The following is a 17,090-nucleotide window of genomic DNA, read 5'->3' on the forward strand; positions in this document are numbered from 1 at the left end:
CAAAATACGGAACGAGACCCAAATCAAGTTATGTAAACATCATTAGGGGAGATTAACAATTGTCTAAAGAATTGCCCCCATGGTTCTACCAGCAAAGAGGAAAACAAAAAAGTAGAACATTATTCTTGTCAAGCTACCAATGCTACTGGCATTCAGCTATAAATGTGGATTACACAATACCTTTACGTATGTAATCTGCAAGGTATTTACATAGTCATGCATCACTTAATGACAAAGATACATTCTGAGAATGCATCCTTAGGCAATTTCATTGCTGTGTGCACGATAGAGTGCACTTATACAAACCTAGATGGTAGAGCCTGCTACACACCTGAGCTAAATGGTATAACCTATTGCTTCTAGGCTGCAAACCTGTACAGCATGTTACTCTACTGAATATTGCAGGCAACTATAACACAGTGGTAAGTATGTGTGTCTAAACATACCTAAACATAGAAAATATACAGTAAAAATATGGTATAAAAGACTTAAAAATTGTACACCTGTAAAGGGCACTTACCATGGATAGAGCTTGCAGGAAGGGAAGTTACTCTGGGTGAGTCAGTGGGTGAGTGGTGAGTGAACATGAAGGCCTAGGACATTACTGAACACTACTGTAGACTTTATAAACGCTGTACACTTAGGTTATACTAAATCTACATTAAAAACTTTTCTTTCATGAATAATCAATTAACCTTAGCTTACTGTAACATTTTTATTTTATAAACTTAATTGTTTTAACTTTTGACTCTTTTGTAATAATACTTAGTTTACTATTTTTTAATGTTTTTATCAACTCCCAATCACTTGAAATTAACACTTAAAATAAGCATTGTATGTGTAACTGTACCAAGTATTTTCTTCCTTTACATCCTTATCCTATTTTTTTTATTTTAAATATTTTTAGTATTTACTTTCTAAATTTTTTGTTTAAAATGAAGACACAAACACACACATTAGCCTGGGCCTACACCAGGTCAGGATAATCAATATCACTGTCTTCCACCTCCACATCTTGTCCCACTGGAAGGTCTTCAGGAGCAGTAATACATGGAGCTGTCATTTCTTATAACAACAATGCCTTCTTCTGGAATACCTCCTGAAGGACCTGCCTGAGGCTTACAGTTAACTTTTGTTTTAATAAGGAGAAGGTGTATACTCTAAAATAACGATATAAAGTACAGTACAGTATATACATAGGCCAGTAACAGGTATTTATTATCAAATATTATGCACTGTACATAATTGTATTGCTAGATTTTTATATGGCTGCAGCACAGTAGGTCTGTTTACACCAGCATCACCACAACACATGAGTACTGCAGTTATAACCCTACGAGGGCCACGACGTCACTAGGCAATAGGAATTTTTCAGCTCCATTATAGTCTTATGGGACCACCATTGTATACATGGTCTGTTATTGACCAAAACATCATTAGGCAGCACATGACTGTATGATTATCTATATATCTCTAGCACTTTTTCTGAAAATGGAAAGATCTGCATTCTGATCCAAAAGAAGAGGCTGATCCACAATCGGTATGTGAAAATGCTGACTGAACTCAATGCCTGCTGGAAAGTATATGATTTATAAATACAGTTAGGAAAATATAAATATATTATCTTTTTACATCTAATCCTTAGTTACATGGATTTAAGTTTTTATAATACCTATACACCCAATTTTTATAGTGGGATCATGGGATCAGAATCAGATTAAGGGGTAGATGGGCTGGCAATTTCCTGGGACCCTAATCTGTAAAAGAATCTAAACTAATGCCAAGGCCAAGCATGGTGGCTCATGCCTGTAAAATAGGACAGGGAAAATCAGATATGCCAGGCTCCTCTTAGGGAATGGGTTGAGAGTGGACAGAGAGGGAAAAAGTTTTAAAAGAGGTCTCAGGTAGGGACAGGAGTGGTAATGAATCTAATGCAACCACACATGAACACACACACACACACACACACACACACACACACTGCATTCTCATGTTAGAAAACATCCTCATCCTCATGGTTTCTTTTTTTTTTTTTTTTTTTTGAGAGTGGCTCTGTCACCCAGCTGGAGTGCCGTGGCACGATCTTGGCTCACTGCAGCTTCCACCTCCCGGGTTCTAAGGGATTCTCCTGCCTTACGGTAGCTGGGATTACAGGTGCGCGCCACCACGCCCAGCTAATTTTGTATTTTTTGTAGAGACAGGGTTTCACCATGTTGGCCAGGCTGGTCTCGAACTCCTGACCTCAGGTGATCCACCAGCCTTGGCCTCCCAAAATGCTGGGATTATAGGCATGAGCCACTGAGCCTGGCCCATCCTCATGGTTTCTAAACTGTCAACTAAAGAAAGTAGATGTCATTAAGAATGAACCATGGGGCTCCTGTTTTGCTGAGTGGGCCATACGCAGCACACTGCCACCAGCACCTTTCCTCCTCCCCTCTTCTCTACAGAAGCTGCCACTCCCTAGATGATGGCTGAGGAAATGTTTCAAGAATAGCAAGTGTGAAGCGACACCAGGCCAGAGCCTTCCAAGACACCCAGGGCTTGTTCATGCCCTGAGTACGATCAGTGTTGCAACACTGTATGTATATGTACCATGCTTCATATTTCCTTAATACATAGGATTGATTTCTCCTTCCTATTTGTCCTTGTTCCTCTCAAGTCGAAACTCACATTCCTATAGATCTCAATACCCCTAGAGGCAATCAAAACAGGTTATTAAAGTAATTCATAATAGGAGTTTACCAACAGAGTTTACCTTACCAGGTATTGTTGATTGTTAAAGAGAGCTTGGTAACCTAAATAGAGATCTCATTGGTAAGATGTGTTTGGAGGTCTTCCCACCTTTCTCTAGAAGAGTGCTGGCTACTTTTAAACACCTTCCTGATACTCTGCTTGCTCCCCACCTTGCATCCCAGGTACCTACCTATAAGCCCTTCTTAGAAACATCTTCCACTTGCCACTTATTTTATTCTGGGTCAGTTCCTTGCAGGAGGTGAAATATTCAAGGGCCTAATGCTTAGTTCTAGGAAGATACTGTTCACTCAGCACCTTCCACGTTTCAATACTCCAAAATTAATTCACTGATATATGATGCGGAAAAAGCCATAATTCCCCAAACCAGCACACCCCCAGCAAATGCTATCCACTGTATGAATCAGCTCCTGGCTTAGCACCAGATATTCAGAGTGATTGGAAACATAACTGAAAAGTAACTGAAGTCAACAATGCCCATAATCAAAAGAATGAAAGCTATTTCCCTTTTAAGAGAAACTACTTAAAAAGGAGTTGGGGGTAAGAAGAAAAAGAAGGAAGGAAGAAAACCCAGTTGTGACTTGGCGTTTACTTGAAGAGGAGCTAGCAGAATGTAGTGCATAGACAGTTTCACAGCACAGAGGGAAGGCATCGCTCAGAAGGCTTCCTTGGCGCTATTAAATTTCTTTGGTGGCAGCCTCGGCTGGGAAGGCAAGGCACAGAAGTTGCATTCAGGGTTCTGAGGACCAGGAGGTGGTGTCTGCGAACTTACAGGGATAGAACGGCTCAGGAATCTCGCTGAAGAAGAAGAAAGCCCGGTGTAGGAGGGTCGGAGGATGGTGGTGTGCTCCTCTGTCTTGGCGCTGTGGGGGCCTGGGGGGCTGTTCAGGTTGCCCCCGTTGCTGTTGCTGCTTCTGTTGTACTGATTATTGTTGAGCTCAGGGTAATTTCTGGTAGTTGGCTGGGAGCTGCCATTCAAGAGGTTGGTAAACGGGCTGGCTGTGAAGCCTGCCTTAGAGGATGAGGAGGTCTTTTTGTTCTCTGGATCATCTGTTGCAGCATTCAAGTTCCCTAGAGAACTGGCTAGCCGGGAGTTTATGGAAAAGCTGAATGGAAAACACAAGTGAGGAGGGAAAAAACAGACAACAATGTACAATCACACAGAGCTCACGTTTCTAAAACACATACTCATGACATTAGGGGAACATGATGAAGATGAATCTGATCAATGTGAATGATGTCAGGATGGCTTCCTCATCACCCTTGGTGTTATGATAATATGTAGCCTTGAGTTATACATATCAAGTTGCTTTGTCAAAAGCAGTTAACTAGGACCCAAGAAACTGGCTAAAACACTTTGACTACAGATCTTGAAATAGAACATCACAGAGTTTTATTTACCCTGGGGTGGGAAGTAAAGGATAAGGGCCATGTAAGGGGAGTGTTAAAAGCAGACTTAAGTACATATTCAATCACATGACTACATCAAACATCCCTACCCATTTTGGTTAGTTCTCCCTTGCCTATACGTGTCAGCTGAGAAATGACAATATCATTTGTATATACAACTGAACTCCATTTTCTGGATCACACTAAGCCAGCTGCTCACTCTCTAGAAGAAGAGCACGCTTTGCACCATTCCCTCCACAACCTTGTCTCCTGCCTTCCCAAGACAGGAACGGAAGCCCCAGAACATCACAGGGTCTTCCGTGGTTTCTCCTCTTCTCCCTTGTCCCCTCCTCTGACAAAACTGCAGCTAAACTCATCGCCTGCTGCAAGCTTCCTTTACCTCAAACCAGCACCTTAGAAGAGGGAGAGAAAAATTACCTTCTTACAGTGGCACCCGAAGACAAAGAAGTTCTGTTGATCCTCTTGGCCGTTGCTGAAGGGGACAGTGCCATTTTTGATGTCTTCAAAGTAACTGCAGATCCTTGCAGGGATGAACTTAATCTTTGCAGAGAAAAATGGCAAAGTGTCACAATAAAGTAGTCTTATCTTAAACATTCAGCAACTAACTAGGACAAGATAAATTAATCAATCTTAAAGATATCATGACAGGTCCTAATAGTGATGACAGCAGCGGCAGCCACCACTGACACAGCGCTAACTCTGCCAGGCACTGTTCTAAGAACCTTAAAGATGTCAGCTCAGCTTGTCCTCACAACAACCCTACGAAGTAGCTAATATTGCTGTCCTTACTTTACAAGTGAGGAAACAAAAACACAGAGGAAAAGTTCCTCATCCAGTCACTCAGTTAGTGAACAGCAGACCTGGGATTCAAACCTAGGAGTCAAAGTCCTGCTCTTAGCCATGATCCTGTCTTCCTGGGCCACTGCCCTTCTTTGCCACTGGTATTCATTCCTCAGCACAACCTTAGATTCCACTTCTTATATGTCAAATCCATCCTCTTCTTTTCACCCTGCAAACTACCCTAGGCGAGGCCATCTTTATTTCTTATCCTTGACTACGAGTGGCATCTTTTAATCTTATTCCTAAACAATTCAAATTGTGAATAGCCTTCAGTGAATCATGTCACTTCACTGTTTAAATCATTTCATCTTTCCTCTGTGCCCACAAGCCTATAGAAACTCTTTGGCTTGGCATATGCAGCCCCTCCAAAATCTGGACAGGTCCTTCTTTCCACACTTTCCCATTGGACATCTCTATTCCAGCTACATAAGAATGCCTTGAGTTCCCTGAATGGGTAGCGTCCACACGTTTGTCCAGTTTGCACAGACTATTTTCCCTGCCATGGCATTTTCTCATCTCCTTCCCATCCTCTACCTCTTATCTTCCATGTCCATTTGACCCACTTCTATCACACTTAGCCTTTAATGGTCCAATCAGCTGTTACCTCATCAAGCAAGCCTTCTCTGAGTTCCCAAGCAATATATGTTTCATCATATATTCTCATAGTAAATCATAGCTCTTATACCATATTGCGTCATCTGATATTTGTCTATCTCTGTTACCTGATGTAAGCTCCTTGAGGGCAAAGACTTCTCTCTCATTTCAATTCCCAGTGGCTAGCACAATGCTGGATTCTGAGCAGGCGCTCAATAAATATTTGCCAAGTGGACAAAAAGGAAAAACTGACTCAAATCTGGAGAGCCAGGGCCCAGTCATAATCTTAATACCAAATCTGTTTGATCCTAGATAAATCATTTAATATAGCTGAACTCTGTTTTCCTCTCTGCTAGAGAAAAGCTTATTTACTTGTAGACTCTTTCCTTCATTATCCACCCACCAAACAGCAGCTTAAGCTCATGTTTTGCCTCCAAAATAAAAATGGAAAAAGTTCTACAAAGAAGCAATTCAAGCTTCTCCAGAAGCTCCAGAAGCTTAAGCCCTCTTTGAACTGCCCTCACTAAACAGTCCTAAACCTAAGAATGAATAAGAACCAGCAGGTGAAGAGCTTCTTTCCCCTATTTCATCAACACTCTTGGCCAAACATCTCTGCTGCTCTCACTGAGTGCCACACCAGATCGTGGTACCACTCCCGGAGGTTTCAGGGGACATTTTTCCACAGAACAAAACTAGTATTTCCTCTTGAAAAGGAAGGTAGAGAAGAAAATAAGACTAGAAAATAAAGGAGGGGAACAAATGCATGCTGATTGGGAAAAAATAGAAAGAGGACCAATAAAAATGAAAACAATTTAAGCTAGATCTATCACTAGATCAAAAGGAGAGATGCAGAGCACCTGTAGTTTCTTAGAGACCCCCCATCCACAATGTGCTAAGAGCACAAAATACATTGATGTCTCTACCACCACCACACAGCCCTGTGGGCATGCCAGCAAAAAAAAAAAAAAAAAAAAAAAAAAAAAAATCCTTTTCATGGTGAGCATTAAAAATAAGGCATAAACAATATGGAAGAGAAAGGAAGCAATTTAAAAAGTAAAAAGCTGTGTACAGTTGATTTTCGTGTTTGAGGCTTGGGAAACATGGCTAAAAGGAAGCATATATTTACAAGCTACTAGACATTCAACCTCATTGGCAGTACCTGAAAGGCTGGGACACTGCTCTTGGATGTCCTTTTGTATCATCTGACCTGCGGAAATCAAAGACAGATGCTCACATATCACCAGGGCACACGTTTTCACAAAGACCACAAGGCACATCAAATGGTATCAAACCAGTAAAAATATTAAATTAGCAAAAGGGAGAAACCTTGCAAATGGATATTAGATTACCCAGAACCAGGCTTGCTATCCCCTTTTCACATAATACTGCAGAAAATGATAACCTCATCTTTGAGCAATACGAACCTTTATTCCTTAGATCAGGAACTCAGTAAAGACCCAATCTGACTACAGTGTTATAGTTTCTCCCAGATTACACATGAAAACTAAATTCCCTGTGAATCTGTTTGGTGTTTACCATACCGGCAAAACATCCTTCTGCTATGTGTATCTCTTATTTATAAGTCAAAAAAATGTTGCTGCTTACCATTATATTAATTTGTGGACTGGGGCCTTGCCACCCAGTATATTGTAATTTTAAAAAATGATGATATTTACAAATGTTTGCACCTTTTGATTCCCCTTTTTTTAAACCCAATCTGAGCTATCAGCAGGTTTCAAATGTGATCAGAAGTCAAGTCCCATCATTGATTCTGGTGAGTAGTTTGAGACTTCAAAGTCAAGATGGCTTATAACTTTACAGGCACAGGTAAGAATTGCTTATTCAATTTTCAAAAATAGAAGGTAAAGCTGAGGAACTAGCTTAGATTGCCAGAGACTGGCATACAATACTTTTATATACACTATGAGTCAATACAACAGCCTCAGCACACCTGTGAGGATCCAACACAGGACAAGAAACTCATTCACAGCAGAAGGGGAGAAATCCAAACAGAATTTGAAACAGAGTCCCAGAGATAACTGCTTTGCAGCTTAAGGTAGAATTCCAGAGACTGAGATGGCAGCAGTTGCTTTCAATAAACTTCTAAACTTTAGCTACTCCCAACAGTGATAAAATAATCAATAAACAACACAAAATAGTAAACTTAGTATTTGTAGAACAAAATTCAAAAGAGAAGATTACAGATTAAAGAGAAGATGAAATGTTCTATTCACAAAGGGAAGCACACTATAAATTGAAGTGTTTAAAACAGATCTACCTAAATGCACAGGATGGTGAGGTACGTGGCTGTCTCTGACTTTTTAAGGCATGTAGTTTGTCTCCCTGGGTTATACCATTTTTCATTTCCACATCATCATCTTCTAAGTTATCCTGGAAAAAAATACACGTTCCATAGAAAGGTCAAAATTTGGCTTTATATAGGTTTCTTAACAGACTACATATATAGATGCATTTTATACAGATTATCTTAATATAGATTAAGTCACTAAAGGTACTGTGAATCAGCAATGTCAAAGTTTACAAAAAAGAACACTCAACTATTTGCCAGTTCAACAGGCAACAAGTCAAATTCCAAATAAATGAAGCATGGGAATAGATGTGGTAGAATATACAAGGAGCTGTTTGTTACACTGGACAGCAACAGAGGAGACTCTCCTGCAGACACAATCATACGTTGGAATATAGCCTAGATACAGAAGGGCCCACAGATGTAGTACAAATATGTTTTTAGATACTACCAGGACCCATCACTGCAAATTCCATAACCTGTTTACAAAAATACAAGATAAAAATACTTTAGGATATCTATACAGTAAGTTATTAACACAGTAATCATGTAACACTAGTAAAAGCACACAAGCCCTTTTCAGAAGGATTTAAAGGACCATGTTCACTAGATCTTTCCTTCTGAAATAACTCTTTATAGTTTGAAAAATAGAAGTACCATGCTAGTCTCTTCAAATGCTAGTCTCTTCAATAGCCCTGATGCAGGGGGAGGCACTGGTACCCTTATTATCGATGAAAAAAGGACATACTCATGGAAGTTAGGAATATTGCCCAAGCTCCCATAAGCTCTTAATGACCTTTGTGTGACTTCAAAATTAGATTTCTTGTCCCAAGATGCAATGTTCTTTCTAAAATATATGCCATAGCACACTGTCATTGCACCAGTGAAGACTGTATTTTGCCTTTTTTCCTCAACTGAAAAATCAAAGTGCTTGGATTTGCTAAAATCCCTCCCAGCCGTAATAGTCCCCTCCCCTATTTAAAACTAGAACTCTTGTTTGATGAAAAATGTACTTCCATCAAGTCACATTTGGTCATTTCTCATCGCAATACCTCCTCAATCCCGGCCACCTATGTTGGGTTCCACAGTAAAAAGACCAAACCTCACCATCACATCTCTGAGTTTAAAAAAGAAATAAAGAAATGCAAAGCACAAGGCCAGTGGGAAAGAAAGAATAAGGACAAAAGCTTCCTAGAGGCAATCCCTTAAAGAATGGGTGCAAGTGACGCAGCCCAAGATCCCAGGAAAGGTCATCCTGTGCAAGAATACCAGCTCAACAGTCACAGGATCATGGAGTCTTCATGACAGAGGATTCTCTTAGAGTCTCAAGTTGCACTTCTAAAAAATCTCCAGAAATCAGTTTTACCATTCAGTTCTATCCATACAACCCCAATGGGGGAGGAACTTATTACCATCAAAGGAAGCCTGCAAGAACAGAAATCAGGAAGGTCTGACAGCTAGGCTTGCCAGTGGGATGGTGCACCTGAGAAGGTGAGCTTAGCTTCACTAGGCTGCAGTAAGCACTCAACGTGCTGGGATGTTAGCAGTTACTTAGCACAGAGCCAGAGTTTCCTGAATATGAGGTGAGGCCAAAAAACACATAGGTCCTCATGAGAATGGCTAAGAAAGCTTCTAGGAGGACCTGACAGAATCCTTGCCACAATCAGTTTCATTGTCAACTGGGTGCTTTTGTACCAGGAAAGCTTATTTGTTCCTCCAACTAGGAGGATCTTTATGTTTCCCACTAGAAACACCTTCAAAATTCTAAATATAAAATGATTCTCAACCTGTAATTCTAAAATTCAACCTTTCAGGTAAGTATAAAGGTAAAACAGATATAAAAATTTACCTTCCATACAATCTTTCTGAGAAAACTATTACAGGATATGCTCTTCAGGAAAAAAGGAAAGATAACATGAGATCCAAGAAAATTAGGGATCTAACTGAAGAATATGAAGAAGAGTTATAGAATCAGGCTATATAGTTCTGATCCTAGGACTTCACACACACACACATACCCACACACACACATACACACACACACACACACACACACACACACACACAGCAGGGCTAAGAACAACCAGTCCAAGTTAGAAGGGATAAATGTCTTCAGGAAAAGAATGGAATTAGAATGGAATTTTGCTGTGTTGAAATTTTGAAAAAATTTAAAATTGTTTGGCACAACTTTTTAAAGCATTATCTTTTCCTAAATGCATAGAAAACTATGCAAATTTAAAAAGGCAATTAAGTCTAGGACACACAAAGAGAGCATCAAAAAAGGAAACAGTCATAGTGTACTACTAAGCTCAACCGTGAACAATGTTTACATAGTAATAATGTGCACATTATTTGATTTAACGAATATAGTTATATTGGGAAGTGGTGGTGACAGTGAGCTAGAAGAGCTGCATCCTGTCTACAACAACCAGGAGGCAATAGAAAAATGTCCAAAATTGATCAATTAAAAAACAGCAACATAAGCAAAGTATTTATAATAGAAATATGGCAGTAAAAATAATAGTATAATTTTCCTAGAGGTTTCCCCCTTTGGAAGTGGGTCCAGAGATACAGAAAAGTGAGAAAGGAGACTGATATTTTTTGTTGCTAGAATTCAACGCTTGTTGATATTTTTTAAGCTGTGATCAATATTGCTTGAAAAGAATAAAAGCATTTTAAAAGATATACAGTTAAACAGAAAATTAAATAACAGTACATTTTAAATTATAATTACTTTGCATGTATTTTTCTCTCATTCTATTGTGAATCTTAAAGGTCAAATATTTCTGTAAATTATGATACATCTCAAAATCAGAAAACAACAAAAATACTACAATACACAGCCATGCACTTAACTACCCAGATTTAACATACTTTTACTTCCTCCCCTCAAGTTTACTTAAACACCCTCACAGGAGTCACCGCATTGTCTGTGATGAGCCTCGCGGGCCACTGTTCTTCCCCAGCTCCTCTCGGGTGGCTGCGGTGGTGACGACCACGAGGGCAGAGGTGTTTTTTCTCAAAAAAAAAAAAAAAAAAAAAAGTATCTGGCTAGGCACGGTGGCTCACACCTGTAATCCCAGCACTTTGGGAGGCCAAGGCAGGTGGATGACATGAGGCCAGGAGTTCAAGACCAGCCTGGCCCACATGGTGAAACCCCATCTCTACTAAAAATATAAAAATTAGCTGAGTGTGGTGGTGCGTGCCTGTAATCCCAGCTACTTGGGAGACCGAGGCACGAGAATCACTTGAACCCGGGAGGCAGATGTTGCAGTGAGCCTAGATCGCACCACTGCACTCCAGCTTGGGCCATAGAGACTGTCTCAAAAAAAAAAAAAAAAAATATATATATATATATATATAGAGAGAGAGAGAGAGAGAGAGAGAGATGCAGATATATTTATGATACATTTTTATGTATTTAAATATATATGCATTTACCATATATATGGAGATATGTTTACCATATGTTTGTCATTAGTAATAAAGTATAGGTAAACAGGAAAAAATATTAAAACCACCTATATATTTACCATCAAAAGCAACACACATTAACATTCTGGCACATAGTCTTCCAGAATTTTCCCTGTGCTATATAAAACCCCCAACCTACTTCTTCCTTACAAAAAGAGGTTGTATTATATACATATGCTGCTTTGTAACTTTTTTAACTTAAAAAACATATAGTGGAAGTTTTTCAGGGCAAATTTTTTAAAATCTCTGTCGTTTTATGGCTCCATAAAATTCCATTGTCTAGATATGCCTAATTTTATTATTTAACCGATAGCCTAGGTTAGGCTGTTCTCTGTCTTTCATCACTATAAACAGCCTCAACAAACATACTCTTATATATACATGGTTTATGAAGACTTATTATTGCCTTAAGACAAATTCATAGAAGTGGAATTCATTTTAAAGTCATCTTCCACATATGATCAAATTGCCCTCCAAAAGGCTGTACCATTGTAAATTCCAACTAGCAATGTTTAAGAGCTTTGTATTCCCTAAACGTTTGTCAATACTGCATACATTTTTAATACATTTGATAGGCATAAATAGCATCTCATCATTTAAATTTGTGTTTCTTCCATTTCTAGGGAAGTAGAATATTTTTTATGTTTACCAGCCAGGAGGGTTCCCGTATTGTTTTATTTGTGCACATAGTATTTTGGTGATTTGTAAGAGTTCTTTACACCCACACGACCCCCCTCATTTGCATATATTGCATATATTTCCTCCCATTGATCACTGTGAGAATGAATTGGAGGTCAAGACTCGGGGGAGGGACACATTTAAGCGGCTATACAGTGGTCTGATGAGAGATGATGGACTGGATTAGGGTATGGGAAACCACATGGGAGTTCAGACTTGGGGAGAGGGAAGAAGGGGGAGAGATCCAGACAGGCAATATAGGTCTGAAAAAATCTACTAAAATGTAAACCGTACTATTTTTGTCTAAACTAATCTTCTTTTATTTTTTCTCTGTGGCCATTGTACAAAGTGTGGGGCATTTTTAGGACCATGAGAGATAGAACATATAAACTATAAAATTCTCAGTGATTAATAAATAGCCTTCAAACTCAAGAAAAATAGTAACATTATTCAAAACATATTTACATTAAATTACAGAATTAAGAAACTAAAAAGCTATATGGAAAAGGACTTTGGCCTCCTGGAATACTGAATAAGACACACAGACATAAATATAAGAAGCCTTATATTTATTAGGGGATTGATCTGATAAGATGTACCAGGTCATAAGAGCCTGTGGGAGGAAAATGTTTATTAGCAAATGCAGATATTGTGTGGCACAAATCAATCTCATGAGTTGGTAGCCAGGGGAGAGTTTGAAGACTTTTCTCATCAGGTGCTGTTAGGCCTCCTTCCTTATACCAGATTCATTCTTCATGATGACTAAAGAACACATTCACAAATGACAAATGAGGAGAACCCAACCTGGGCCTCCATTCTGCCCTTAGGCTCCAGCCCCTCTCCCTACAAAATGCCAGAGCAGACTCTCTCTTGTCCTAAGCTAGTCCAGGAGAGGCAGATTCCCTGGAATCTGCTGAAAAGAAACAAAACCACTTGGCTGATGCTGGCAACAATGAAGAACCCTACCTAGTCCAGGGAAGACCCTCCTATCTTTGTCCCCCACAGGAAAGGGGTCTGCTCTCAGATGCCCCACTGCCCTTTGGAGGATTAAGCAGCACCTCTCTTCCTTTTGGATACTGGGCTGCCCTACATGAAGGCAAGAAAATGATATTTTAGTAATATCATTTAGTAACTAAAATATTGTACCAAAAGAAGTACAATTAAAAAAAAAAACATGAGTGATGACCTAGTGAAAGAACAAACAACAATATGAAGAATAAATATTTTATTCCACCAGTTGTTTTCTCTATGCACAATCGTGTCCACAGATTTCAGCTAGATAAAGTAATTGCTGACCAAAACCTAAACAAAATCGTGGCACAGTAAGCTATAGGAAAGGCTGTGGAAAGTCTCATTAAGAAAAGATCTATGAGATAGAATATAGCACACTAGGGAATAAAGATGGAAGAGTCCTAATAGAAAAATGACATAAATAGACAGTTTAAATAGAAATGAGTAAAAATAGAAGTCCAAGAACTGGAAGATAAAGATGAGAATGGAATTTTTAGCAGATTTTAATAAATTGACTAGGAAAGGTGGCTGGGTCATCTCTAAAGTTCTTTTCAGCTCTCAGATGTTGAACCTATGAGATGTAAGTGCTGGGGAAAGGCAAAGATGTCGTCTTTATAATAAGCTGCTTCTGAACAATAAAAAGTTTGAATTTATCAGAGCTACCCACATCTCTCTTCCGGCTGCCCCATTCACTGCCACTGGTTGGGACCTTTAAAACCTGGACCTCCCCATCACCAACTCCCTGGCCTTCCACCCTCAGCCCTATATGACACCATAGCCAGAGTGATCTCTCAGCACCATGATTCTGTGTGCTGTCACTCCCCTGCTTAATAACCTCTGGTGGATTCCAATGGCATTCAGATTAGAACTGGTCTTCACTGTCATAATGGGGGAAAGAAAGGTGCTTAAAAAGCAGGACATTAGAGATTTAATTTTTACTTCATAGATTTTTCTAAGATGTACCCTGCTTATGAGTACTTGATGGATTTTATAAATCACAATGTCTCAAAGATGTAATTAAAACACTACATTCTTGTCTACTTGATTGTCAATTTGTATGAACTTGGCTGAATATTAGCAGCACCTGTATCTAATTAATATCACTAAGTCAAGAGCATCTACTGATTGGTATGCTAATATTGGACTATAGCCCTAGAGTAGAAAGACAAAATGTAAAAACCGTTGTAATTCCAGAAGAAGTTTATTAGTAGGGAATGGTTACAGTTTTGCTCAAAATTACTGTACATAATTTACTAAAGCCACACTGAAGACCTCATAGAGAGTTAGCAGAGTATAGTGAGAGGCCTCCCGGGAGGGTGGCTGAGGGCACAAACTTTGGAGCCAGAGCACAGAAGTTCAAATGACCACCTCACCATGTACCCAAGATCTTGGCCAGATGGTTTGACCTCTACCTCAGGTATGTCTCCTGTAAATGGGCCTAGTAACAGTGCCTATTTCATATGGCTACTGTAAGGATTAATAGAGTTCATTAATGTCAAGTGCCTAAAACAGTTACTGGCATATAGTAACTTCATGCTAAGATCCTGATTTAATATTTGCACTTTAAATAAAGTACTTTAAATTCTATCTTTTAAAATAACTCCAAGCCATAATGGACCCATAGGCCCCTAAATGTTAAAGTGAGCACTTATTGCTAGTACTATTTTGTATTTGAGCACATAATGCACTTGTGTAGCTTAGATTATTACCAATTTCATGTCTCTGTCCTTTTTTTTTCTCTGAAACTATAAGCCTTCTTCATCCATTCACATAATACTTATTAAGGCCTTTTGCCAAAAACAGAATCATGATGAAGACAAATAAAAGTCTCTTCCTTCCTAGATAGTATCACCGAGCAGGGAAGGAGGCATGAGGACTGTGGGGGAAAAGTATAGTGCAAGGCAGGAGCAGGGAGCAGGGAGCCTAACCTAGACCCACAGGATGGGCTGTGTATATTTCATAGTGCCCAGCCCAGCACTGAAGTCCAGGCTCAATAAAGGTGAAGCCTCTATTTTATTTCTCATAACTCTAAGTTGGCAAAGAACATTCAGTAAAACCACAACTTAGTCCATCACTATGACCTGCATCATTCTGGTTGTTTTCCTTTCACCTACATCCTAAGCACTAAAAAACTGTATTTTTGTTTTTGTTTTGTTTTGTTTTGTTTTTGAGACCGAGTCTCGCTCTGTTGCCCAGGCTGGAGTGCAGTGGCATGATCTCAGCTCTGCAACCTCCGCCTCTCGGGTTCAAGTGATTCTCATGCCTCAGCCTCCCAAGAAGCTGGGACTACAGGCATGTGCCATCACACCTGGCTAATTTTTTTTCTATTTTTAGTAGAGATGGGGTTTCGTTATGCTGGCCAGCCTGGTCTCAAACTCCTGACCTCAAGTGATCCATCTGCCTCAGCCTCCCAGAGTGCCAGGATTACAGGCATAAGCCACCATGCCCGGCCTAAAAAACTCTATTCGAATTCTCCAAATCTGGTAATACAGAGCTTCCTAAGTAACTAATCACAAGAAAATTACTGTAGGCCTAGAAAGAAAAAAATAATTTAGAATCTCTGCTTTTAATCTTTTTTTTAAAAGTCAATCTCAAGAGGAATACTGCCTTTTTGCACTTTCTATATATACAAACTAAGTAAATCCAGAAATTCCATAGACTTTCACCCACATGCAACTTGAAACACATTAAATTCTTACAGCATTCTCAATCTATTTTCCCATGTGCAATTTATAAGAATAATAAAGACATCATTAACTCTGTTAAGTCCAATTTTGAGTAAGCGAATTTTCCATATTCATGTGATATTCCAGAGCTGGCACCAGATAAGCATGGAAAGAAAAGTGCTTGTAAGAGTTACTTGCACAAAGCCATTAACTAGCTAATAAAGTAGTCCTAGAGCCTATACATGATGCTGTGTAAAATATTCACCATACCATCATTCTCTGGCATCTCTGAATTCTTTCATTTCTGCTCTTGAATTTCAGAAACAATAGCATTTCAATGGCTAAAACTAAAATAATGATGGGGGATGCTATGGTCTGAATATTTGTAGCCCCCAAAATTCATATGTTGAAATCCCAACCCCACAAGGTGATGGCATTAAGAGTTTGTTTGCCCTTTCTGCCATGTGAAGATGCAGAAGGTGCTGTCTATGAACCACTAGGCAGGCCCTCACCAGACACCAAATCTGTTGATGCCTTGATCTTGAATTTCCCAACCTGCAGAACTGTGAGAAATAAATTTCTGTTGTTTATAAGCTGCCTAGCCTGTAGTGTTTTGTTACAGCAGCCCAAATGGACTAAGACAGGGGAGTAGACTTATATACACTTATATTTAAAACTGTCTTATTTAAAATTCCAATCATATTGCATTCCTTACCCTCACAGTGATACATAAATGTTAAGTTTCTTAAATTCAACAAATTGGGGATTAAAAGAGTATGAGAATAAAATGTTCTAACTACCAGATGTTAACTTAATCAAGATTATGATATAGAAAGTACTATGTTCCTGCAAGGTAAATATGTTTCTCAGATAACGGGATTAACTTTATGTTTGTCTTTTCAGAGTTCATAACTCAAAGCCCTATTTACTTGAACTCAACCTGGGGAGGAAATGCTGACTAGAGCAAGAAAAAGGTATTCTTGCTTAGCTATATTATCATGTTAAAATCTTAGTTCAGACCCTTTCTTTTTATTTGCTCTTAATAGGTGAAACTGGAACACAGAGACAAGAAAAAGTCAACAAAGGCTCTAACATCAACATGACCTTGGATAAGGTGTACATTTCATCAGGACAGATGACTCGAATGGGTAAACTTAGTCACCTCATCAGCAGCCATCCTGGAGAACAGAGCACTGGGCTTAAAAATCATTTCTTCCAACGGTCTCCATCCTTTGTCCCTGAAAGAAAATTCATGCTCCCAGTCTCCAAGCACTCTGGCTATCTTTCTTGCTAAAAAGAAATCTGTCTGGGATGCCAATCATTAACCTAAGAGAGCTATGATGTGTTCCTTCCATTCT

The 17,090-nt window shown here is 39.2% G+C and overlaps 1 protein-coding gene across 23 annotated transcripts in view; it reads right to left on the reverse strand.

The window, feature by feature from the left end:
- The window catches only part of CDC14A (cell division cycle 14A), a 176,012-nt gene that overhangs the window by 17,478 nt on the left and 141,444 nt on the right, over positions 1-17,090 (reverse strand). For 14 of the 23 annotated variants that reach the window (XM_016956956.4, XM_063781436.1, XM_063781263.1 and 11 more), the window contains 4 exons: positions 7,874-7,986; positions 6,755-6,802; positions 4,579-4,701; positions 3,322-3,857 (listed from right to left, as the gene is read on the reverse strand). In XM_016956956.4, the coding sequence (XP_016812445.2) occupies positions 3,407-3,857; positions 4,579-4,701; positions 6,755-6,802; positions 7,874-7,986 (735 nt within the window). In that variant the 3' untranslated portion in view covers positions 3,322-3,406. 23 annotated transcript variants of the gene reach the window in all.

The sequence above is a fragment of the Pan troglodytes genome, chromosome 1, assembly GCF_028858775.2.
Source record: "Pan troglodytes isolate AG18354 chromosome 1, NHGRI_mPanTro3-v2.0_pri, whole genome shotgun sequence".
NCBI lineage: Eukaryota > Metazoa > Chordata > Mammalia > Primates > Hominidae > Pan > Pan troglodytes.